The sequence below is a fragment of the Chiloscyllium punctatum genome, chromosome 3 (genome assembly GCF_047496795.1).
Source record: "Chiloscyllium punctatum isolate Juve2018m chromosome 3, sChiPun1.3, whole genome shotgun sequence".
Classification (NCBI taxonomy): domain Eukaryota; kingdom Metazoa; phylum Chordata; class Chondrichthyes; order Orectolobiformes; family Hemiscylliidae; genus Chiloscyllium; species Chiloscyllium punctatum.
The window spans coordinates 75603253-75630245 of NC_092741.1; the positions used below are offsets into that span (position 1 = coordinate 75603253).

Here is a 26993-nt window from a genome sequence, read left to right on the forward strand (position 1 = left end):
CAAAGTAAAGCAAGGCATAGTTCCAGTTCTCTTGGGTCTCAACAGCCAGAAGTTCCCAATTAGACTTCAACACCATGAAACTTGGGACATTGTGGGGGTGGGAGCATGGGAGTTACAATGTGTAATAGGAGTTCACTGATCTTTTTCAATGGAAAATCTGGGTCAGCCGGACTCTGGGAGCAAACAATATAACTATGCTGTTAAGGTGTATTTGCATAGGAATGGTCAGCAAGCAGTAATATTGGGAAATGAGTAATAGGTGGGTCCCCATATCCACTTTATGAGCATATCCCCATTGTAGAACCTACATTTACTGCAGGTGCAAGCCAAGATCAATCAGCCTTTAAACAAGGAGCATTCCTTAGATTTGGATTAGGAAAGTCAATAACCAAACACATTTTCCACTTGCATTTTCCTACTTCTTGATAAGCAATCAATGGGGGTAGTTTTGGCTGTGTTAATTGTCTAATTTGGGACAATCTTGGGCCTCTAGGTTCAGGCACATGTTGATGTCACATTGCTCAACACATGGGTCACGACCCCATGGAGCTTGGGCTGAATGCTAGCGGCCATTTTGAATCATCATGCTCTTCTTCTATTGCTAGGTGTGCCCTAACAGATCTCTATTAGACTTGATTGAATCCCCAAAATATCTGTGAAAAGTCAAATGTTAAAATTTGCAATGAAAGGTATTTCCACCGCTGAATTTCTCTCCTCAGCCAATCAGGAGCTAAAGTTGAGCTTTCACTCTTCCCTGGCGTGACTCCACTTTAATGCCTCAAACCTTTTGAGACCTGGAGGGGGTGGACGTGGGCCCAGGTGTGTTTCTGATCCTCAGCAACTTGAGGAAGAAAGAGTTTAATATACAAAATGATGGCTAAATTATACTATATTTCACTTCGCCACTTGTGACATAATTGTCAGCAATTTCTCATCTTCATTAACTGTATGTAAACCTGTCGGAGAAGATTGTTCAAGCATTACACAGCATATTTCATTTTCATTTCTTGATGCTTTTTTTTAGCAGATGCTTATCCATCTTCTATCCTATAATTGTAAAATTTCATTTAAAAAGGTGGTATTCATTCTACCATCAGCTGTCATTTTATTTTTTGAAAATATAAATACTTGGAAAAGAATCAATGTATTTTAAGCCATGTTCCATGTTCCCCTCTTCAACAGAAATTGCTGCTGCTACATCAAAGTATTTGAATTCAATATCTAATTTAAGTATTATAATATTGCTAATTAACATGTTGCACAAGTTATGCATAAGTATTTATTGGTATGTATGTCATTTTAATACCAGGCTTTAATTTTCTGTAATCATGTACTACTACAGAGTAAACAGTCAAGATTTAATCCTCTGCGAATTTGTTTTTGTAGGAAACTTAATGAAGCAATTCTAAATTTGACATATTCAATAGCAACAAATCATAGAGGGAACAATACTGCGGCAGTCAGTTCAGAACTCAATTTGTTTGAAGGAGAAGATGAAAGACAGAAACATGAAAAAACCACTGCTGATAATGGTAATTTATAAGGAACTACTGTCTAAAATGAGAAAAACATAATTTCAACTAGAAGATATGTTTATGCTTACTTTTCATTTATAGTTGTGCAGGCAGAAATGTAGAGTCCAGGTGTGATTTAAGAACTGGGTAGACTTGCAGAAATCTGATCAAAATAACTATAAGAGCCCATTCCACCTCTTTCATTCTTTAATTATAAAAGTGACAAACTGCATACGCTGGATATCTAAAATAAAACTGAAGTGGCTGGAAATGCTCAGAAGGTCCATCAGCATCTGTGGAAAGAGAAACAATTGTTAACATTTCAAATTTATCTACTAAGTACTTCCAGCATGCTTAGTTTTTATTTCAGTTTGTTCTTGCTTGTCACATCTGACTTATTATACTTGATTCTGTATATAAATGACCACTTTTTCTGTTTGAAACTTTAATATAAAGCAGAAGCATTTTTGTGCAGATTGGTGCATTAATCATTCTGTCCTCAGCGAGCACTTTGCACATTTCACAGGCATTCTTCCATGTCTTGGGTGAACATACTTTTCATCTTGGTCCAAAGTGTGGTGCTGGAAAAGCACAGTGGGTCAGGCAGCATCCAAGGAACAGGAGAATTGATGTTTCGGCCAAAAGCTCTTCATCAGGAATGAGGCTTGTGGGCTGAGGGGCTGAGAGATAAATGGGAGGGGGATGGTGAGGGTGGGATTGGCAGGAAGATAACTGACAATGCGATAGGTACATGAGGGTGGGGGAGAAGGTGATAGGTCAGAGAGGAGGGTGGAGCAGGTAGATGGGAAAGACAATGGACACGTCAGAAGGGCGGTGCCGAGTTGAAGGCTTGGGACTGGGGCAATGTGGGGGGAGGGGAAATGAGGAAACTGGTGAAATCCACATTGTGGCCGTGGCTGAACACTTCAACTCCCCCTCTCACTCTGCCAAGGACATGCAGGTTCTAGGCCTTCTCCATCGCCAAACCCTTACCACTCGATGCCTGGAGGAAGAACACCTCATATTCTGCCTTGATACCCTGCAACCACATGGGATCAATATAGATTTCACTGTTTTCCTCATTTCCCCTCCCCCAACATTATCCTAGTCCCCAGTCCGACTCGGCATCGCCCTTCTGACCTGTCCATCGTTTTTCCCATCTATCTGCTCCACCCTCCTCTCTGACCTATCACCTTCTCCCCCTCCTTCATCTACCTATTGCATTCTCAGCTAACTTCCCCCCACCCCCCTCACCCCCATTTATCTCTCAGCAACACCCCCCACCCCCACCCCCACCCCCTCCCCCAGCCCACAAGCCTCATTGCTGATGAAGATCTTATGCCCGATAAGGCAAGTCTCCTGTTCCTTAGATGCTGCCTGACCTGCTGTGCTTTTTCAGTGCCACTTGCTTGAGTCTGATCTCCAGCATCTGCAGTCCTCACTTTCTCCATGCATTTCATCTTGTGCCAGTTATGAGATATATAACATTATGATTTGGGATTTTAAATTAAAGGTAAAATGTGACCTGTTCTGAAGTCTACTGGACCTGAGGCAGTTAATAATAAAAGGAAAGCCCAGACTGGGTTACTGGGGAAACAGTGTCCGGGTTGGGAACAATGGCAGTCACCTCTAAATTGACAATGAGCATTCCCAAAGCCCCAGAATGGTACTGAAAGTTTTGGATTGTAAACAATTATGAAGTAAACTTTCCACTTACTTCAAGATGAATGAGTTGGTGTCAAGAGTAGCCAATCAGCATTCCTATTTGGATGCAGGCTAATATGATTTAATTTGCCATGGGGAACAACACTGAGAAAGTCATTTTGAGATCAGGTTATAGGCTTTCCTGAAGAGGCTTTACTGCAGATGATGGATTTAGGAAACTCACTGCAAACTCAGGAATGCACCTGGAAGCAGACACCCAAAATTACTGCTTGGTGAATTGGGGAAACCCAAACTCGTTGGAAACTGGAAGCAACTGTGCACTGTTTGTGGGTTAAACTTTCATGGCAAGTGATAAGTACAAAAATAGAACATTCCTTTCTATAGTTTAAAGTACTAGTGTGCCAAAAGTAGAAAGTAGTGCTTTGTCAATTGTTGCGTTTATTTGTGCCAAAAGACTAAGGGAGAACTTTCACATGCGTAGATCCGGTGAACTGAAGTTACAGTGTTGCACCCATTGCATGCTTTACCCTAAAGTTATGTTGAAGATCAGACTAGCAAAATCATGACAAAGTAAAATGGGTAAGTAGCAATAGTGGTAGGAACGGTACCTGGTTCTATAAGTACTTAATCTAGATGATTTCCACTGAATATGTCAGTGATAGTGTTTCATAATGGAACAAACAATATCTGCCAAAGAATTGAGCATAAACAGCCTCTTCTAAAAGTTTCTCAGTCTGTTAATTGAGTACAATTTGACGCTTTTAAATAAAATACAAGCAGTTCTTCCAGATTGCGATAGCTGCGCTCTTGTGCGACCCAGTGGTGTACAAAAGTCACGCAACATAAACAACACTTAAAGTTTTAGCGATTTAATCGTGTTATAGTAAACATACTTTAAAGGTTCGTGCTTCAGAAATAATGTTCCCTATTCACCCAATCACGTAATGGCCAATTCGCATAAACAGAAGACATATTAGAGCAGAACTGACTGTTACGTATCACATACGATTGAGACCATGATGCTGAGATTAAGAGTCCCATTTACTTTCAACTGAGCTAAGCAGAAAAGTATTCAAGAACTTGGTCCACAAAATCTTGACAACTTCATCACGCACTTCCCAGTAAGGCATCAGAAGAGTTACCTAGGTGCTGGTAACTACGGTGTAGATAAAATCAATGTAAAACATCCTTCCATGACCCTTCTTCAGGTGGTGACATACAAAGATCACTTAACTGAGCTTCATTTGTGGTTAGAAAGGATATCAGTCACTTAACATTTGCAGCAGTGACACTAAACTGACTCATATTACATACAATTATAATTAATTCTAAAAGTATATTTGCTATTATTAAAATCCTTAGTATTTACAACATTTTTTGCTTTTCATTTTGGATTCAGATTCGAACTTGATTCAGTTGGATGCTGTAAAAGGAAGCTGCAAAATAAATGGATACAATGAAGAGGTGAGACATTTACTAAGTTATCCAGTCCTGGCAATCAAAGCAGAAGGATCTCGCCAAATGCAGGTACTCCTTTTTAATGAGTATCTCTGAAAATGGAAACATGTCATTTGACACAATGTTGCCCTATTGATTAATGTTGGTAAATTTAATGGTATGGAATTTCTGATGCATGGAGACCTCACAGCCTCCCCAACACACCAGAATCCAAGGGAATTTCCCAGGAACTTAAAGATTCCACTGGACAATTAATCGATGCCCAGACCCCCTCCAAAAGTATTCATTTAAATCAGGGAATCCAGAAGGTTCACCTGCAGTTAAGGAATAGTTACTCAGGAAAAATTAGACTGTTAAATGTCCTACATAATTCCCAAGTGACTTTTAAACTGACCTCCAACGTAACTGACACCCCATCCACCCCTTAACAACTATAATTCCCGAAAATCACTAAAAACCCTCTATGCCATCCCCTCTATGCCCAAGACCACAACAGCTCAACATCATCCCCTGCTACCACCTGAACCCCCTCCCGAGGCAATCAGAATGTAAGTCCGATTGCTGAAACCCAATCTCCTGCCCACCACTGGACCCAATTCCCACTTCTTCTCTGGACCCACACCTTCTCCCTCACTGAACCGGAAAATCTACCATTGTTACCTAGTCCCCTCACCTTGTACCTTGGCTCCTTACCCACTTGGCACCTTACTTCCTGTCATCCTAGCCTCACACTTCCTTTATGTACTTACCTTTCCACAAGAATTGTTAAGGGGACTGCATTACTGACATTTAAATTAGAGATTACGGAAACTGACTGCTGTAAGAAGGGGGCATGGTTTGCCTCCATGCATCCTCCCACCCCACCCCACCATGTTCTACCTTACCTGTCAGAATGGAAATACAGATCCACATTTTGGAAGAAACACCGATCAGAATGTCATGTCAGAAATATGGACCTTTTTCATGCCATAAAAAGAGGTGGTCTGGCAGTTTTTATGTAATTGCTACTTCTTGGAAAATCATGCCCTCTATTATCCTCTTCATTTGCACTGACCTGGTTTTGAAGTTCATTTTGATTTAATTGAGCTTATTTTCATATTCTTTAAAATGATAAATGTTGACACAATTAAAATAAGGATCAAATGTACTACACATGCCAAGTTTGTTTGTACATTCTTGTTCTGTGTAATAGGTGCCACAAGTTTCAAATTGTGTTTTAGCTTTTTGTTTAATTTACCCATTTTCTATCGAGGCCAAGAAGTTTTAATTCGAGATGTCTGTTTTCTTAATCGTCTGGGGTACGTTTTTGCTTCAAATTATCCAGATGGAATCTAGTTAAGCTTAATAATAAAACTGTCAGATTTTCCTACAAATCAAATATTCATGTCTATGACAAGTGTTGTCAGTATTGAAGTATTAAAAACTCATGTGCCTACAGTCTTAATTTTATTATACTTTCATAGAATCACTTGAAAAAGCAGCCAAGACATCAACAAGCAAAGAATTTTCTTCAGCTGGAAGATAAGATGTCTCTGGAGTCAATACAGCAATGTTGCACATTGCTAAGCCAGATAAACTTGCCTGAGGCTGTGCTTGATTCAGAGTATGTATTCAATCCACTGGAAGAATTCAACACATATTAAAGCTGTATAAAATTGTTTAAACATGCTTCAAGATTTATGAGTTTGTGCTTCTTTTTATAAGTTGTATGTGCCTGTCTATAGAATGCAATCTTTCCAGTGCATTCCTGGTATAATCTGATAGGACCAATGTGGGGCAGCAGAAAGGCCACATGACCAAGATATACCTGCCAGGAACTCCTGCATTTCATTTACAACTCACCAAGGTTCCTTCCACAACATCTTCCAAAGCCATGGCTTCTCCTGCCTGTGCGAATAAGGGCAACAGACACATAGGAACATCACAATCTCAAAGTTCCCCTCCAAGTTGCATACCACCTTGAAATGGAACTATAATGTTGTTTCTTTAATGTCATTGGATCAAATACCGTGAAACCTCCTCCTGAATGGCATTGTGACTGCACCTACATCAAATGGACTCCAGTTGTTCAAGAAGACAGCTTGCACTCCCTTATCAAAAGTAAGTAGGGATAGTCAACAATTGATTCCATTTATCCTTTGAGCAAGTAAAGTAAAAATCACTGGGCACATCATTCTAAGTTTTTGGATATTTTTCCAATCAAGGTCAGGACCGCCATTGATTGAGGTAATTTTGTGACAACATTTTATCATCCCCTTATAAAGGAACAAAGCATATTTCTATTGGCTTACTGGGAGTGAGGAAGTCCATACTCATTTGGACCGACCATCTTGTGACAGTTATCTTTTCATAGTTATATATTTATGGTATTTTCAGGCACTTTTCAAACTGGCACAGTTGAAATGAGTGACATTGAATTAAATGTCCCATTCACATGAGACAAATTTGATGTTGTTTGTGGTTGACAAGGTGCCATTAATGGACTTGACTTTAAATTACTCCTATTGCACTACCAGTATTTTACTGACACCCTACTTATGACACCCTACTTATCTGATGGAGAAGAAAAAAATGATACTTCTCCTTATTAATTGTAATACTATCATGGCAAGAATTTCTGATTAAATGCATTAGCATCTAAACAAAAATGCCTCTACATTTTTCAGAACAAGTGAAGACAGCGATAGTGAGTTTGAATCAGAAGTAACACTTTATTCCAAAACAAAGCCAACAAAACAAAAACCCTCAAAAGTCAGATATGCTCTTCCTGCCCTCTCCATTCGTCAAATGGGCAAGCTGAAATCAAAGCAGGTAAATATGGACATATTTTATTGAACTTATCACCTGATATTGCAGGAGATTCATTTGTAGTAAGAATAAGTGGAACACAGCAAGATGTTGGTAGGTCTGCTGGCAGGTTATTTGGCCTGAACATGTTTCCTCAAATATTGTTATTTTGCCAAGGGTATTCTAATGTGTTGTCTCAGTTGAGAGTATTTTTTGGGTGTGAGGAAGGACCCAACACTTACCTTGGACTTGGCCACATTGCTATTGTATGCTACATTTGAACAGGTCTCATAAATGCATAAAATCTAACCAAGAACTGCGGGTTGCTGGAAATCTGAAACAAAAACAAAAATTGCTGCAGTACTTCAGCAGGTCTGGCAGTATCTGCAGAGAAATCAGAGTTCTGTTCTGAAGAAGGGTCACTGAATCTGAAACACTAAATCTGATTTCTGTCCGCAGATGCTACCAATCTACCAAGTTTCTCCAGCAACTTCTGTTTTTATGTGATAAATGTATTACTGACAGAATAATTGCCTGGCACATCAAGGTAAATAAATAGATATCCAGCCAACAAGTGGGTTTTTGTTTTGAGGTCAATGTCGGCAGGAACATTCTGGGGCATGAATCCAAGATGGGGCTGCTGTAGACCATTAAGACAATATCTTTAAACACGTTCCTGTGAACTAACTGGGGGCCGGGGTCGGGGGGGAGGGGGGGGGAGCGGGGGAAGGGTCGTGTGGGGGGCGCAGGGAGGGGGCTTAGAATCTCTCTTGTCAAGCGAAGCAAATGAATTTATTGTAAAGTAAACAAGCCAACTAAGAAATTACAGATAAATCAAAGGATCTTGAAGAGCTACACACCATTTGTGAATCAATATGCAAACCGCAGCAACGGAGGAATCCCAATGTTTGCCCAGGAACGTATAGTGGAAAGAACAGCAAAGGTAAAGCACAGAGCTTTCTATGCGTTGTTCATACAAACAATGTGATTGACATTTATGAACAATGTTATACTATAACTTTGCATTGTGTTTCTACTGGAGGTATGTTTTCACAATTTTAAGATCCTCAAAGACAGAATAGAAAGTCCAATAGATAGGAACAAACAGAATGTGTCAGTAAATATTGTTAATCCTTCTCTTGATCCAGCATAATAACTTTGTTTCATGTGACTTTCATTGACAGGGGTATGTCAATTTTAACAAAATTGGCTTTGGCTAGTTTTGACTTTGGAAAGTCAGAGCATTGCTTGGTATGGTCAATAGGCAATGTATTCTCACATGCAGTTAGACTTAATTATGGCATTTATTAGGAAATAGACCTCTTAAAGCTATCAGCTGCATCTTACTGACGATGGGCAAAGTCCAGGGATTGTGAGTTCAGATCCTGCCCCCCTTTTGCCTATAATCTAAGTTGTCTCTACAGTTAGACATGCTTTCTTTCAGATAAGTCCTTATCTACCCTTTCAGGTTGATGAAAACAATGTTTCAGCATTACTTAAATAGCAGAATTGCTAGGCCCAGCATTTGGATATCAACAACAACAAATTGCTTTGTGATTGAGCAAGACCATGCCATTGTGAATGAGCAGGTTGGACTTCCTACTATAAAACAGTGACTACATTTCAATATTTAATTAGCTGTGAAGCACTTTGGACATCCCAAGATCACAAAAGTTGCAATATAAAATTCATGTTCTTTTTTGAACTGTTTTTTATGGTTATTTCAATCTTTGTTAAGAATACAAGGTTTGGTGATCTATCTCTCAAGCTAATTTCCTCTTGTCCAAAATAGGAGTAGAAATAGATCATTCAGCCCCTCAAACCTGCTCTGCCATACAATAAGATTACAGCTGATCTGTTTGTTTTTTAAATTCCACATTTCCATCTACTCCTGATAATCTTTGATTCCCTGACATAACAACAATCTATCCACATCTACTTTAAAAATATTAAATGATCCATCTTTAACGCCTTCTGAGACAGTGTTCAACAGTTGCACAATGCTCTTAAAGAAAAGGAAATCTCCCTATCTCTGTCCTGAAAGGGTGATTTCTCATTTTAAATAGTGCCCTCTGGTTTGGAATTGCCTACTGGATGAAATATTATTTTGATATCCACTTTCTCAAGACAGTTCAGGATTTTATAAACTTCAATCAAGTCCCTCCTAATTCAACAAGTTCAGTCTGTCAAATTAATCCTCATAAGACAACCTGCTCATTCCAGTTATCAATCTAATAAATCTCCTATGACCCATTTCCAATGCATTTATATATTTCTTTAAGTAAGAGACCAAAACAGCACACAATGTTCAAATTGTGGTCTCAGTCCTATATAAGTGAAGCATGGTGTTCTTACTTTTATATTCAATTTCTCCTGTGATAAAGGATAGCATTCCATTCGTCTTTAATCACTGTTTAATTATATGCAGAATCTGCACATTAACATATTTCCTGGAAAATGGGAAGCCTTCAAAATGAGATAATGAGAGTCCAGAGACAGTATATTCACGTTAGGGTGAAAGGAAAGGCTGGTAGGTTTAGGAAATGCTGGATGACTAGAGAATTGAGGTTTTGTTTAAGAAAAAGGAAGCATATGTCAGGTATAGACAGCAGAGATCGAATTAATCCTTATAGTACAAAGGCTGTAGGAGTATACTTAGGAGGGCAATCAGGGGGGTGAAAAGAGGACATGAGATAGCTTTGGCTAATAGGGTTAAAGAGAATCCAAAGGGATTTTATAAAGACATTAAGGACAAAAGGGTAACTAGGGATAGTACTCAATGATCAACATATTGCTCCCAGAATTCACAAATCCAACAGAGCCTTCAAACGATCTTGGTGTCAGTTTCAGAAACACTGAAGTAGATAAATATATTTGAATTTCATCTCATTTAGCAAATGACAGGGAAAAGTTATTGTGGAACTTTTCTACAAGGGATTAAGGTCTGATCCATGGCATTCCATATACTGTAAAGTGAACTTGGACACTGATCCAAATAGCCTTTAATTATTCTCTGCTTTCTTACACTTTGACTTAACTAATGACTGATATTTTACAGCGATTAAAAGAAATGGAAAAAGCTGAAAAGTTACAAGAGCAATCAAACTCTCATGTAAGTATCTCCAGTATCATACATGAATCTTATTTTCCCAAGCCAATTTTAACTTATCCATTTATTGCTTTGCAATTGCCACCAAATATTTCCATCCATTAGGAAGATGTTCACAAGTCTTTAACAATGTCACTAGAATCCCTACAGTGTGGAAGCAGGCCATTCAGCTCAAAGAATCCAAATTGACTTTCCTAAGAGCATCGCACCCAGACCCACCCACATCCCTGTAACCCCATATTTCTCATGGCCAACCCACTTAACCTACACATCTTTGGAATATGGGAGGTAACTGGAGGACCCAAAGGAAACCCACACAAGCACAGGAAAAATAGGCAAACTCCACACATCCAGTCGCCCAAGGGTGGAATCAAACCCAGTTCCCTGGTACTGTGACACAGCAGTGCTTACCAGAGAGCCACTGTGCCAACCTATTTACTATCAGGCTATTAACTTTATTCACAGGTGCATCACCTTCATTCTGCATGTCTAGAAATGTAGACATAAGCAAAATTATGGATGCACTGTGATTGAAGAGTTAGTGAATTAGATGGAGCTAAATTAAATGCAATTGATTTGCCATTCACCCAGGGGCATCAATCAAACTTTTGTTTCATACATTACATTGTTACAATATTCTACTGCCCCTGCTAATGTCTGTCAGTCTGATACTTCTGTTTGAACTAAAATATCGAAAAGCAAGCAACTGTCATGGAATTAAACTAAAAATAACCAATGCTAACTGTATTCCTTCAAGGGATTTTATATTGAAAAGTGCAATTGTCCAAGGAAAATCAACTGAGAACTAATTGTTTGTGGTCTTTTTCTTTTAGTTACTAAGAAAGAAAGAAGAATTCAGTCATATCCCAGTTAAGAATCAGATATTCTACGTCTGCACTGACCACCAGTATAATAAAGGATTAAACAGACAAACAATAGGAAGTAAGAAGGAAGCAGTATTTTCCCAACATGAGAACGACTACAGAAACATTGGTAAGGAAAGAAAAAGGGGCAGTGGTTTACTCTGAATACTTGCAGACGCCTTAACTGCATATAGAGCACATCAGCATGGTCCTAGATTAATTTCTTCCATATTCTGAGATACTGGATTTAACTGCAGTTGTGGAAGTGACAGAATTAGGCATATTCCTCTGTGATATGGAAGGAAAATAGTTAGATGAAGGTATTGCTCTTGATTGCTTATCATTAATCCCTATTGAAAAATGCAGAAAATAGAGCCATTTGTAAATGCAAGTGATGTATTCTAAAGTGAGTCATGACTAATTGTTTTTCTTTGTTTCTTGCTTCTATTTTCATGTCACATATGGGGGACTATAAGACCACATACACCTCCCATTTTGAGCTTCATTCAATGCAATTGATGTATTAATATTTCTTCATTCTATATAAGGAAGGAAAATAAATCTGCACACCAATAAATGCCAAAGTTGTGTTCAGTTAGATTTGTAATAATTTTCATATGGATTGTATAATACTTTACAGTTCAATAAGATATTAAGATATTTATTCAGGCATGTATATAACAAATGCAAAAACAAATTATGTTTAGTGGAATTTGCCTTTATTTTGAATGGTAGTTTGGCTAAAATTACATTTCTACAACTCAAGATTGCCACCAGCAGGAATTTAATATAATTGCAACTTTGCCACAACTTTGGTCGAGGTTTTCATGAAAGTATTACCTAGAATACAGCTATGAGTTATCTAATTTATTCTAGTTAGTGACCTCATAATAAAGGATCTTCGAGGCAAGAATGATTGTAAAATATTGCAATTTCACATTCTGTTTGCAAGATTTTTTTTATTATTTCAAGGGATGTGGGCATCACTGATTAGGCCAACATTAGGGCGGCACAGTGGCACAGTGGTTAGCACTGCTGCCTCACAGCGCCAGAGACCTGGGTTCAATTCCCGACTCCGGCGACTGACTGTGTGGAGTTTGCACATTCTCCCTGTGTCTGCGTGGGTTTGCTCCGGTTTCCTCCCACTGTCCAAAGATGTGCAGGTTAGGTGAGTTGGTCATGCTAAATTGCCCATAGTGTTAGGTAAAGGGGTAAATGTTGGGTAATGGGTGGGTTGTGGGTCGGTGTGGACTTGTTGGGCCAAAGGGCCTGTTTGCACACTGTAAGTAATCTAATCTATTTATTGGCCTTCCTAATTGCTCAGCAAGCAGGAAAGAGCCAAATACCTTGCTGGAAGCTCTGCATTAGGCATCATGTGCAAATCACATGCAAATAAGGATGGCTGATTTCTTTCCTTAACAGACTCTGGATTACTAGACCAGTGAAATTATCACCAAGAGACCACCTCCATTTAAGAGTCAAATACATGATCACTGGTTTACAAGATCGTGTTCTATCTTCACTGGTTCTATCAAATAAGCTATGAAACCTAAATTAAGATTAATAACTCAGAGCATTGGCTGTGGCAGTGTTGGTGTTTGGAATGGGGACTCCTGGCTGCAGAAGGCTTGAAGCATGGACTCAGGCTCTCAGTGGGTGTTTGGCTGTGAGAGTGGCAGTGCCTGCAGTGGGGATTCCCGGCTGCCGTGTGCCTGAAGTATCGTTGTCTTTGCTGTACCAGTAGCAGGGACCCCTTGAGGCCTGGAACACCTTGCTGAAGCCGTGGAGCTGTGGTTGAAGATCTCTTGTACAGAAGATGAACCCTATTTGTGTAAATTCTTTTTATTCTTTGTATAGCTCAAATTTGCACCAGATTGTGACGACAAAACACTTTTCACTGTATCTTTCGAGATAGATGTGACAGCACATAACATAATAAGTTGAGTGAGAAAGATGTCATCTGCAAACTGACTAATCAGGTCACCTACATTCTCCTCCAAATCATATATATAATTTACAAACAACCAAGGTTCTCGTACTGATCCCTGCAGAACACCAATCTCACAGATGTTCAATCAATCAGAAAAACGTGCTTCCACCACTAATCTTTATCTTCTATTACTAAGCCAGTTTTGACTCCATCTTACCAGCTCACTGCTGATCCCATTTGACTTTACCTTTTGTAACAGCCTGCCGTGAGGTACCTTATTAATGGCCTTGCTAAAGTCCTGCCCTCATCAAGCATCATTATCACTTCCTAAGAAACTTCAATCAAGTTTGTGAAACACCAACTTGACTTGCCCTGCTCAAAGCCATGTTGCCTATCACTAATTAGTCTGTAATTTTCCAAATGTGAGTAAATCATATCCCTAAGAAATCTCTCCAACAATTTCTCAACCACTGCCCTGTAATTTCCTGTATTATCCTGTTGCCCTTCTTAAACAAAGGAATACCATTGGCTATTCTTCAGTCCTCTGGGGCCGTTTCTCTGATTAAAAGCGAAACAAAGATTTTGTACAAGGCTAACAGTTTTTTCTCTCGCACCCCAAACTGCCAGTCTTGTCATATTTATATGCACTAATCCAAGCTCTAAGTTCTTACCTGCCATACTCCATGCATTAAATCCTCTCCTCAGGTATTTATCCTGCTGCAGCTGCCGCTGTTCACTCCCAGGTTTGCACTCCTTCACTCTGTTGCTGATGTTGTCACTGCTTGGATTGATCTCTAATGCTTGAATCTAGGCTAATACACACTGTATCTTGGCCTGCTAGTCCATATGAGAGAATTAAGTCCCACTAGTACAGAGGAGTAGAGTTGAAATTGGTTGTTTATGTTTTTTGAGGCGAAACATGAAATGCATCTGTGGTTTGGGATGTAGTCCATGGGATACAGCTTGCTGTTGAGTGGAGTCATCATTCTCTTGTTACCTTAGTAATTACAAGAGATTCCAGATTGACTAGCATCTTCCCTCTTTGAAGAGTTGTTATTTGAATTTATCTTCACATCTCTCGATGTGACATTTCATGGCGCTCTCTTCAGACAACAACATTATTTACATTTGCAGCCATTTTTTGGCTGTGTCAGTTCTCCTATTTTTAAAAAAAATCAATATTTGGAATTACACGTTAAAATCCTCTTAGTACTTTGGGTTCATATATTAATTTTGTTAAATTTTAACTATAATTGTAAATGTAGTGACTAACATACTTTATTGAAAAGAATTGATGTTTTGCACTTTTGCAATGTCAATTTTGGTTACATTATGTACTTTTATAAATGTTATGAATACAGCACTATTTTTGTTAAAAGAGAGCAGCTCAGAGAAGATTGCCATTATCCTGCTAATTATTTAATCAAAATTCAGGGATATTTGCATTCAAATTTGCGAGACCAATATAAACTACTTCAAAAGGTCAATCTGGCAAATTCAAATAAAATTCAAATAGAAAGGTTGTTATTTCCATTATGTAAAATAAATCAAAGGAAAAGCATTTTTTGTCAGACAAAATCTGTGAATCACCAAGTCAAAACACTGGTTCTTTCTTGCTAATCTACCAATAATTTTCACTAATCATAGCAATAATCTACGATCATTTAGAAGCATAAGCTTAACAGGTCAATTTTCATTTGTCAAATTGCAGACCTGACTAACTCTGGAAGAAATCTGTTATTTCTATGTTCTATGAATGGTCCAAAACACTTTGATTTGAAAGAAGGACTGATCCAATAAAAGGAAATCATTGAAATTTCAGGAAGCATTTGAACACCACACCCATCTCTGTGTGCCAAGAGCTTGAATAGGGATTGGATATTTGTGGCAGGCTTAAGTTATGAAAGGTGTATACCAATTCTACAGTAGTAGATAATTGAAGATATTAGGAATGAGATATCAATAAGTGGCTACTGAAGTTAAAGACAGTGCATAAACATATTGTGGCGTAATATGCATAACTTAATGATTACCTTCATTATTGTTGGCCACAGAATACAGAGATTTTGACTTCTTTTTTGCAAGATTCAGCATTATAGAGGGCAGAATTTTCAGCTTCCCTGAGTGGTATGGGCAAAAGTAAGAAAATTGGGAAAATATGGCAGAAAAAAAGAAAATAATCTTTTCCAGTTTTCCCCTTAGAGTTTAGACATGAATCTCAGTAATGAGTTGAACTACCTTATTCCAATCAATTTATACGATTATTATTTGTATAGTAATCCTGTCTCATTTTTCTGCAGTTCCCAATTCATCTCTCCTTCCCCAATAAACTTGATTGTGACAATTCCCAACGTGGAAATCAGAGTGATTACCTGGCAGCAACAGCTCTGGGCCTTGAGACAATTCTGTCCTTCATCACAACACCTTAGTCCATGGTCCATGGATACCATCCTCCTCCAGCCTTCATGCAAGGAATTAGGCATTGCCAAACCACCAAACTCACCACATCGTCATTGCTAATTTCAGACCAACTCGTATGCCAATTCAGCACTTCAAGACTTCACTTTGGATCTCAGGAACACTTATGACTTGTATTCTTCCAGGTCACTTTGCATGCTGGAATGTGCACACATCTTGTGCGTCTATAAAGAATGCATCTTATGACTCTTGGCTTACATTTTCAGTGGTAACTCACTTAGAGGCTTCCAGGCTCTGTGCATTGCATTGGTTTTCAGCTCAATTACTTTCCAGAGTAGGACGCGTTGCTAAATGGCACCAAACTATGTTAATGTTGCATATATAGAATATACCAGTAGCTTACATGGCAAACAAACACAGCATGTGCATCAACAAAATGGCCATGTATGAAATTCAAAGGGAACCAGGTCTTAATGGGATCAAGGGGGACTGCCCACTCATTCAGGTGTGCTATCAAAGACAGTTACTGGACATATCTGATTCCCCAGTCCAGCCAGCTGGCTAACATCAGTCAGGAGCTTGGTCTTAGCAGTGTATGGGGATCCATGCCCATGCAGTCTGGACATCGTCAGGATATAGTGGGATTCTCTATCTTTCCTGGCCTCCTTCAGGTACAGGGAGCTATAGCCTGCATCAATGTTGCTTTGAGAGCACCTGATCGGCAACTTGCAGTGTTTATCAACAGAAAAGGCTTCCACTCCTCAATGTTCAATGTTTCTGTGACCATAGATGCCAGATTTTGAAAGTCTAAACCAGATAATCTGGGAGATGCTGTGAAGCATACATACTGGAGACTTTCCAAGGTCTTTGGACCATGCAGGGATGGCTGCTGGGAGACAAGGCATACCCAACATAGGTAATGACACCTTTACAAAACTCTTACAGTGTTCAATAGAGAAAGAACACTTTCACTACAGCCATATTGGATGAGATGGATTATTAAGATGAGGTTTCGATGCCTGATACACTCTGGCAGTATCATGGAGTGAAGTCCAGAAAGGGTGTGCTATATTATTGTGACATACTGTGCCCTTCATGACTGGAGCTGACAAAGGAGAATGTCCCAGATGTAAAGGAAATGGTGGTGGGGGAGAAGGGAAGTTTGACAGCAATCTCTTTAGGATAAGAATCACAAGAATTGATGAAGAGAAACATCAAGAGCTCATGATAGAGTAATGCATCATTGAGTATGAGCCAAGGTAGAATTGAATCATTATCTACTTCCAGAATGAATGAGTTGGGTTGCCAACTCATTCAAAATGAGTTCCTTTTATTGTGAAATGTACTGTTGGTTATGTGACAAATTAGTCCAAAGTATACATTGACCTGATTACTTCTGTAGTTGTTGAATTTGGCTGTTCCTAAAGAAATGTTTTTATTCCATACAATTGGCTGCTTGATACCTTGAGGCGATCCCACCCTCAAATATCTACACATTACAGATCTTCCTCAATGAAAAGGAGCATGCTGCAATCAGAGAGCTAGGGCAGCAATTCCACGTGGGCCTGAGGTTAGGCAACTCTTGTGGATTCAGTCAGCATATGCTATCCAAATGTTGTGGAGTGAAGTCTTATGATCAGCAGAGAGCTGGAATTAATCCTGAGGAACTTGTTATTTACTCTTCCATCATCAGTTAGCCTTCAATGTTTCTGAAATCTTGTGACTGCTAAATTGTCTTGAAATGGTTGAGTATCCTATAGGTCCGCATTTAGCAGGAGAGCGGTAGCACTTTGTAGGCTTATCTTGGCAGACCACGGAAAGATCAGGCAGAGTGGACATGCAAGCTTTCCATTATTCACCTCTAATGCCCATTCAATCATCACTGAATTCCATACCATAACTTACAAAGTGGTGTGAATATGGATTTGTGCAGGACAACCCTTATCACAATTCCTGAATATTGCTTGTAGCCTCAGTGATGTTCACATTAAAATCAAATGCTTTGGCTGCAAACATTAAGGCCCTGAGATGTTAGAGAGAAGTAGGCCTGTCAGCCCAGCCAGCCATTCTATTATTCAATGAGATCATGACTGCACTGGTAATCCTGAATTCTACTTTGTTGACTTTTCCTCATAGCCCTTGATTCCCTTAATAATTAAAAATCTGTTTATCTCAGCCTGGAATACATTTAATAACCCTTAACAAGGCTCTTCGGTCCTCTGTGGTAAAGAATTCCACAGATCTTTTACTCCTCTGAAAGAGGATATTCCTTCCAACTCTGACTAAGATGGGCAATCATGTATTCTGAGATCACAGTATTCCAGCTGTGGTCAGACTAGTGCTTTGTATATCTTTAGCAATTTCTCCCTCTGTTTGTATTCTATTCCCTCTGATATAAAGGCCAACATTCCATTTTCTTTTTCGATTATCTGCTGATTTGTATGCCATCTTTCTGTGATTCATGCATGAGGAGTTGCAAATCGGTCTGTGCTGCAGCCTTCTGTAATCTTTCTCCATTTATATATTATTTAGCTGTTCTATTAGAGTCATAGAGTCATAGAGATGTACAGCACGGAAACAGACCCTTGGGTCCAACTTGTCCAAGCCGACCAGATATCCCAATCCAATCTAATCCCACCTGCCCATATCCCTCCAAACCCTTCCTATTCATATATCCATCCAGATGCCTTTTAAATGTTGCTGTTGTATCAGCCTCCACCACTTCCTCTGGCTGCTCATTCCATACACGCACCTCCTTCTGCGTGAAAAAGTTGCCCCTTAGGTCTCTTTTATATTTTGCCCCTCTCGCCCTAAACCTATGCCCTCTCATTCTGGACTCCCCCACCCCTTTGTCTATTTATCCTATCCATGCCCCTCATGATTTTATAAACCTCTATAAGCTCACCCCTCAGCCTCCGATGCTCCAGGGTAAACAGCCCCAGCCTGTTCAGCCTCTCCCTATCGCTCAAATCCTCCAACCCTGGCAAGATCCTTGTAACTTTTTTCTGAACCTATTCAGGTTTCACAGTATCTTTCTGATAGGAGGGTGACTAGAATTACATGCAATATTCCAACTCCTGTACTCAATACTCTGACCACTAAAGGAAAGCATACCAAACGCGTCCTTCACTATCCCATCTACCTGCGACTCCACTTTCAAGGAGCTACGAACCTGCACTCCAAGCTCTCTTTATTCAGCAACACTCCCCAGAACCTCACCATCAAGTGTATAAGATTTGCTTTCCCAAAATGCAGCACCTCACATTTATCTAAATTACATTCCATCTGCCACTTCTCAGCCCATTGGCCTATCTGACCAAAATCCTGTTATAACCTGAGGTAACCCTCTTCGCTGTCCACTACACCTTCAATTTTGGTGTCATCTGCAAACTTACTAACTGTACCGCTTATGCTCACATCCAAATCATTTATGTAAATGATGAAAATTCGTGGATCCAGCACCGATCCTGTGGCATCAGGTCACAGGCCTCCAGTCCGAAAAACAACCCTCCAACACCACACTCTGTCTTCTATCTTTGAGCCAGTTCTGTATCCAAATGGCTAGTTCTCCCTGTATTCCATGAGATCTAACCTTGTTTACCAGTCTCCCATGGGGAGCCTTGTTGAATGCCTTACTGAATGCCATATAGATCACGTCTACCGCTCTGCCTCATCAATCCTCTTTGTTACTACTTCAAAAAACTCAATCAAGTTTGTGAGACGTGATTTCCCTAATCAGTTCTTGCTTTTCCACATACATGTACATCCTGTCCCTCAGAATTCTTTCCAACAACTTGCCCACCACTGACATCAGACTCACCGGTCTATTGTTCCCTGGCTTGTCCTTATCACCTTCTTAAACAGTGGCACCACGTTTGCCAACCTCCAGTCTTCCGGCACCTCACCTGTGACTATCGATGATACAAATATTTCAGTAAGAGGCCCACCAATCACTTCTCTAGCTTCCCACAGAGTTCTGGGTACACCTAATTAGGTCCTGGGGATTTATTCACTTTTATGCGTTTCAAGACATCCAGCACTTCCACCTCAGTTATATGAGCATTTTTCAAGATGTCACCATCTATTTTCTGACATTCTACATCTTCCATGTTCTTTTTCACCGTAAATACTGATGCAAAATTCTCGTTTAGTATCTTCCCCATCTCCTGCGGCTCCACACAAAGGCTGCCTTGCTGATCTTTGAGGGGCCGTATTCTCTCCCTCATTACCCTTTTGTCCTTAATATATTTGTAAAAACCCTTTGGATTCTTTTTAACTCTATTTGCCAAAGCTATCTCATGTCCCTTTTTTGCCCTTCTGATTTTTCTCTTAAGTAAACCCCTACAGCCTTTATACTCTTGTATGGATTCACTCGATCTATCCTGTCTGTACCTGACATGTGCTTCCTTCTTTTCCTTAACCAAAACCTCAATTTCTTTAGTCATCCAGCATTCCCTATACCTACCAGCCTTTCCTTTCACCCTAACAGGAATATACTGTCTTTGGATTCTTGTTATGTCATTTCTGAAGGCTTCCCATTTTCCAGCTGTACCTTTACCTGCGAATATCTGCACCCAAACAGCTTTTGAAAATTCTTGCCTGATACTGTCAAAATTGGCCTTTCCCCAATTTAGAACTTCAACTTTTAGATCTGGTCTATCCTTTTCCATGATACTAAGCTGGGTGACAGGGTGAAATGTGATGAGGATGTTAGGAGATTACAGGGTGACCTGGACAGGTTAGGTGAGTGGTCAGATGCATGGCAGATGCAGTTTAATGTGGATAAATGTATGGTTATCCACTTTGGTGGCAAGAACAGAAAGGCAGAGTACTACCTAAATGGAATCAATTTAGGTAAAGGGGCAGTACAGAGAGATCTGGGTGTTCTTGTACACCAGTCAATGAAGGTAAGCATGCAGGTACAGCAGGTAGTGAAGAAGGCTAATAGCATGCTGGCCTTCATAACAAGAGGGATTGAGTATAGAAGCAAAGAGGTTCTTCTGCAGCTGTACAGGGCCCTGGTGAGACTACACCTAGAGTACTGTGTGCAGTTCTGGTCTCCAAATTTGAGGAAAGACATTCTGGCTATTGAGGGAGTACAGCGTAGGTTCACGAGGTCAAGTCCTGGAATGGCGGGATTATCTTACACTGAAAGACTGGAGCGACTGGGCTTGTATACCCTTGAGTTTAGAAGACTGAGAGGGGATATGATTGAGACATATAAGATTATTAAAGGATTGGACACTCTGGAGGCAGGAAACATGTTTCCGCTGATGGGTGAGTACCGAACCAGAGGGCACAGCTTAAAAATACGGGGTAGACCATTTAGGACAGAGATGAGGAGAAACTTCTTCACCCAGAGAGTGGTGGCTGTGTGGAATGCTGTGCCCCAGAGGGCAGTGGAGGCCCAGTCTCTGGATTCATTTAAGAAAGAGTTGGATAGAGCTCTCAAGGACTGTGGAATCAAGGGTTATGGAGATAAGGCAGGAACAGGATACTGATTAAGGATGATCAGCCATGATCATATTGAATGGTGGTGCAGGCTCAAAGGGCAGAATGGCCTACTCCTGCACCTATTGTCTATTATCTCTGTTTTAAAACTAATAGAATTATGGTCGCTGGCGCTAAAGTGCTCCCCCACTGACACCTCAGTCACCTGTCCTGCCTTATTTCCCAAAAGTAGGTCAAGTTTTTCACCTTCTCTAGTCGGTACATCCACATACTGAATCAGAAAATTTTCTTGTACACACTTAACAAATTCCACTCCATCTAAACCCTTAACACTATGGCAGTCCCAGTCGATGTTTGGAAAGTTAAAATCCCCTACCATAACCACCCTATTATTCTTATTGATAATTGAGACCTCCTTAAATTTTGTTTCTTAATTTCCCTCTCACTATTAGGGGGTCTATAATACAATTCCAATAAGGTGATCATCCCTTTCTGATTTCTCAGTTCCACCCAAATAACTTCCCTGGATGTATTTCCAGGAATATCCTCCCTCAGTACAGCTGTAATGCTATCCCTTATCAAAAACACGTCTGCCCCTCCTCTCTTGCCTCCCTTTCTGTAGGATTTGTATCCCGGAACATTAAGCTGCCAGTCCTGTCTGTCCCTGAGCCACGTTTCTGTAATTGCTATGATATCCCAGTCCCATGTTCCTAACCATGCCCTGAGTTCATCTGCCTTTCCTGTTAGGCCTCTTGCATTGAAATAAATGCAGTTTAATTTATCAGTCCTACCTTGTTCTCTGCTTTTGTTCCTGACTGTTTGACTCGCTTTTGTTCTCAATTGTACCAGTCTCAGATTGATCTCCTTCCGCACTATCTCCCAGGTCCCATTCCCCTCCCACCTTACAAGTTTAAATCCTTGCAAGCAGCTCTAGCAAATCTCCCTGCCAGTATATTAGTCCCCTTGGTTCCTTGTGCCCAAGTACATAGCATCACATTTTTTCATATTATATTCTAATTGCCCCCTATTTTTGCCTATTCGCTGAACCTAAGTCCCTTTTTGAGTTATCTTCACCACTGTTTTTGGGACATTCACAAACTTAGCTGCAATACATTTACTTTCCTCATCCAAGTCATTAATGCACATTGCAAATAATTTTGGCCACAGCACTGATCCCTAAATCATTTCTCATTACAGGTTGTGATCCTGAAAATACACCCTTTTTCCCAACTCTCTGGTTTCTGTGAGTTAGCCAGTTCCCTCTCCATGCTAATACAATACCTCCAATATCAATTCTTATTTTATTAAGTGGCCTAAGTGGTACCTTATCAAATGCTTTCTGAAAATCCAGTATATTACACCCACTGCTTCTTATCCTGCTTGTTGACTCCTCAAAGACTTGTAGTAAACTTGTCATGCATAATTTACCCTTACTGAAGCACCTGTTGACTCTGCTTGATCATGTCGTGTATTGTTAACTTCTCTGTTAATACATCCATTATAATACTCAAATACCTTCCCCATAACAGCTGTAAGTTAACTGACCTATAGTTCCCTACTTTTGACTTCACTTTTAAACAAAAGGGACTTCAATGATTTCTGTCCCTGGCTGTTTTAAATCTTCAGGGACTTTTCCAGAGTCTGACAATTCTCTGAAAAGTTAGCAATTTGGGAGGATAAAGTCGGTGAGAGGATAAGGTGGGAGGATAAGGTGGGTGAGAGCCACTGACTGGACTGGGTAATACCGAATCCCAAAGTCCCTCCATACCAAGGATCAATATAATGAACCCTCTCTGGGTTGCCTCCAACAGTTGTAGTCCGTGAACCTTGGTGAGAGATATGAGCAGTGACAGAGTTAGAATGAGTATGAGGAAGCACAGAGAAGATAATGATACTTACCCTTGCAGAGCGCAAAAGATCACTTTCTTTCTGGGCATTTTTTTTAAACTGGGACATTGCGCTGACTCAAGGCACTATTTTTAGTCCAGGCTGGCTGAGTCTGGTGTGTGTGCTCCTTTGTAGCTCAACAAGAAAAAGGGATGGCCCTCCTCTCCAGCCCCTGTCCACCAGCACCTCAATGTACCTATCTGCAAAGCAGGGAGCTACCTTCCCTTTTTGGGCCATTTGTTTGAGGATAATGCTGGGACAATGTAGAATAAGGGACACTTCCTGGCTTCCCTCCTCTGAAGTAGTACATAACTGAGGGTCAGATATGATATGAGTGGTGTGAACATCACAAAGTCCCAGCCACTAGCAGGCGCTTCTGCACCTCCTGCCCCATGATGCCAAGAGATGTGCACCGGAGGGGCCAGTTGTACAATTAACGAGCTGAAGAGCCACAGGCTGCATCAGCAATGCCACCATGGACTATGGTAATCTGGCAGCCATGAATCTCATTGAAATATACACATTGCCAAGAAAAAGGAAAGTTCAGTCTATTGTGATTATTTCATGGCCACACTTTCCATGGTTCAAGGCTTACGCCTTTAAAAAAATTGTTTCAGGATGGAGCTCATTCCATGTTTTTCCCATAGATGGATCAGACTGTCTGATGTTCCAGTAATGGTGTTGTTAATGGGCTCCATCCAGGTCACGTTACTGTGGAGCTAAGAACTTCTGTTTTCTTAAGTCGAAGCAAAATACCACAGATGCTGGAAATCCGAAATAATAAGAGAATACTAGAGAAAGGCAGCATCTGTGGAGAGAGTGAAATACATTCAATGTTTCAAGTCCAAAAACTCTTTAGAACTTCTGTTGTCTGCTGGCAATGATTGGTTTTTACATGTGCTCAATTTTCACCTCTAGTTAATTGTGTTGCTTCATTTGGAGAATGCCATTTGCTGTAGTTTTCTGGAGGCTCATCAGAATTTACTATTGTCATATTGCTGGCTCCAGATAATCTAGGGGACCAATGGTGATTTCCTCATGCTAATCCTGCTAAACAATGGAGGTTATTGAAATCATACACAAACTCTGTCTTTTTCCCAAGTGTAAATATTTGAACTGGCAAAAATGAGGAGCCAGATTAGGTTGACCATCTAGCCCTGGGCAAATCCTGATGGAAACTGCTGTCCCTATTTCAGCAGCATTCTTGCACTTTGCCAGGAGATTCAATATCAATTGAATCAATGCATTGGGTCATCAGGTTGGGTATGGGTTATTCAAAGTTTACAATTTCAGTTCACAACGCACATTGTTTATGGAATCACTTAAAAATTAAGAAATGTTTATTGTTTTACAGAAGCAACATCTGCTTTTAAAGATGTTTGTGTGGTGGGCTTAACTCAAGATAAAAGGTATTCCAAACATTCAAAATTTAATTCGCCAGTGGCAAGTAATGAAAAGTGAGAAAAAGAGTACATAAGAGTTGAAAATGTAACCTTCTACATAAAATGGAATAAACTTTATTTTGACATAGTTCTCTTTACCTACAATCAAGAACGGATCAATTCCTTTTCTGAGCAGTTTTTATTTGTATCTGATATTGGATTACTTTGATATGATTCTGTGAAATAATTGAATGAGCTATTACTGTACTGAGTAATCAATGAAAACAACAAAATTAATGTTTGATGTGGAAGTATATTGTAATACCTTTCAAAATATTTTAGACTATAAGTCTTAAAACAACAGATTGTGCATCCAGACTTCCAGCATTAGTTTGGATTTTTAGAATAGTGTGCATTCTGTGCTACAATATCGTTCCTAATTATGATTTCCCAACATAGCAAGTTTCCAATCCAATTAATGCAAGTGATCTGGGATTGCCTTTCCTTTTAGTTGGGATTAGTTCTCACTACAAATAAATGTGAGATGGAAGAAACTAAAGTAAAGACCATTTTATTTGAAAAATATATGGACATATTGCTTTAGCATTGAACATTGTGAAATTAACCTTGACTAACAAGGAGTAACAATAATTAATAACTGGTAGGTGATGATACAGTGGTAATGTTACTGCATTAGTGAGCCAGAAGGTCAGGCTAATATTCTGGGGTTTGTGTTCAAACCACGGTGATATTTAAATACAATGAATGAATTATTAAGATCAATTTTTTAAAAAACTACCATTGATTATTACAAAATCCCACATAGTTTACATTAGCGAAGGATATCTACTGTAGCAAGACTCACCACAGACCCTAAGCTGCTCTCTGAATTAGCAATTCAGGTAGGCAATGATTACTGCTTTTATTAGTGATGGTGCCGGTAAAGAACTAAAAAAAGAATAAACTGTTAGTACTGGCAGTCTGAAATAAAATTAGATGATGGATATAAACAGCAGATGCATCAGCACTTTTTTGCTTTGAGAGTAGAATGGGCATGCAATCTGGCTCCTATGGAAAGTTCACAGTTTTAGCAACTTGATATATGGTTGGAGTCAAGTTTGAGACTTCCTACATGGAAGAAAGCAATTTCGAGGTCCAGATACACAGGTTTGTATGGTGGAAAGAACATTGGAAGTTTTCATCCATGGAATGTACAGATGTATGTTGCAATCAAAGCTAAGCTATTTTGCTTTAAATAAATGATTTCTTAATGCATTTTGGTACAATAATACATTTTAAAATGATTAGTTATTTCTCCCAAACCACTCGAACTGCTGGCTCTTAGATATGGCATACAACAGGAATAAAGATCATGTGTATTTAGTCACTTTTATTAGATCTGGCACATAGTCATAATAAACAGGCAATTACCTCAATGCCTTTTTCATAGATGTTGTTTGGAATTAAGAATCTTATTAAACTTGTGATTTATAACATCATTAATTCTGGTTTTAATGATTGGCTTTTGATGACTGAGCCCTTTCAGTTTGAGATTTCCATGTTTCTGAAATTTGTCAGTAAAATAAATGGATTTTCATTTTATTTTAAGATCATGTTAGACACATTGCAACAAGTTGGATGAACGTCAATGCCATTTCATAGTATTTCAAGTATCTATACAGATCCAGCAGGTGAGGGCTGGGGTGTGTGGTGAAACTTGCTTCATACTTAACTGCAAACTTCCTTTTCTACACGGACAATGTTCCATAAGAAATTTTTTTGTTCATAGAAATATAGTGTAGTATTTAAAGCCCTGTCACCAAAAACATTCTATAATGTCTTCCATTGTCCAGTGCTCAGAAATTGCCACTGCTAAAGAAATTGAGAACTGAGGCAGAAGAATCATCTGTGGTAGATATTTATTTTTTTTAAAATCCTACAACCCCTCTATTGTTGACTAACACAGTATAGTATGCTATGACATGGAGATGAACCCCTCTGTTAGTTAAACTAAACACCCAGAAAAGCTCACCTCAAAATCTGATTAAATGAGTTCTCTCACTCGTTTTAAGAAAAATAACATGAATTTATTTTTTACCTCTAAAAGTGAACATCAAACAACTACTAATAATTCCAAGACCCCCCTTTCTCTTAACTGCTTATTATCTGCTTCCAACTCTATAAACAATATACTGTTCCAATAAGATATTTATTAAAATTACATCAGCTTAATTTCAAAACCACACAGTTGCTGTTGTCTTCTGTGATTTTCTTCCTCTGGCTGAGGAGCTCCCTAGGTTGTCATCTTTCTTTCTATTGAGAGTACATTTCATATGGAAAGGTATCTTTGATAGAAAGCATTTCCAAATTTCTTGGAGAACAAGATGTTAGCTTGCCTTGCAGTATATTGTTTATAGAGTTGGAAGCAGATAATAAGCAGTTAAGATGGCAGTTGCTCTCTGACTAATTTTCAAAATGCCCACATTTTATATTCCCCAACATCGCGACTGGGTTTTTAGTAGTCTGGAG

At 39.4% G+C, this 26993-nt stretch overlaps 1 protein-coding gene across 1 annotated transcript in view; it reads left to right on the forward strand.

Moving 5' to 3' along the window:
• Window positions 1-25862, forward strand: part of LOC140454918 (cytosolic carboxypeptidase 2-like) — a 63717-nt gene extending 37855 nt beyond the window's left edge. The window contains exons 11-18 of the mRNA XM_072549633.1: window positions 1387-1532; window positions 4579-4706; window positions 6101-6240; window positions 7304-7448; window positions 8254-8367; window positions 10483-10536; window positions 11367-11526; window positions 24437-25862. Of these exons, the coding sequence (XP_072405734.1) occupies window positions 1387-1532; window positions 4579-4706; window positions 6101-6240; window positions 7304-7448; window positions 8254-8367; window positions 10483-10536; window positions 11367-11526; window positions 24437-24543 (994 nt within the window). The 3' untranslated portion in view covers window positions 24544-25862. The remainder of the gene's footprint in view (window positions 1-1386; window positions 1533-4578; window positions 4707-6100; window positions 6241-7303; window positions 7449-8253; window positions 8368-10482; window positions 10537-11366; window positions 11527-24436) is intronic.
• The last annotated feature ends 1131 nt before the right edge of the window (window positions 25863-26993 follow it).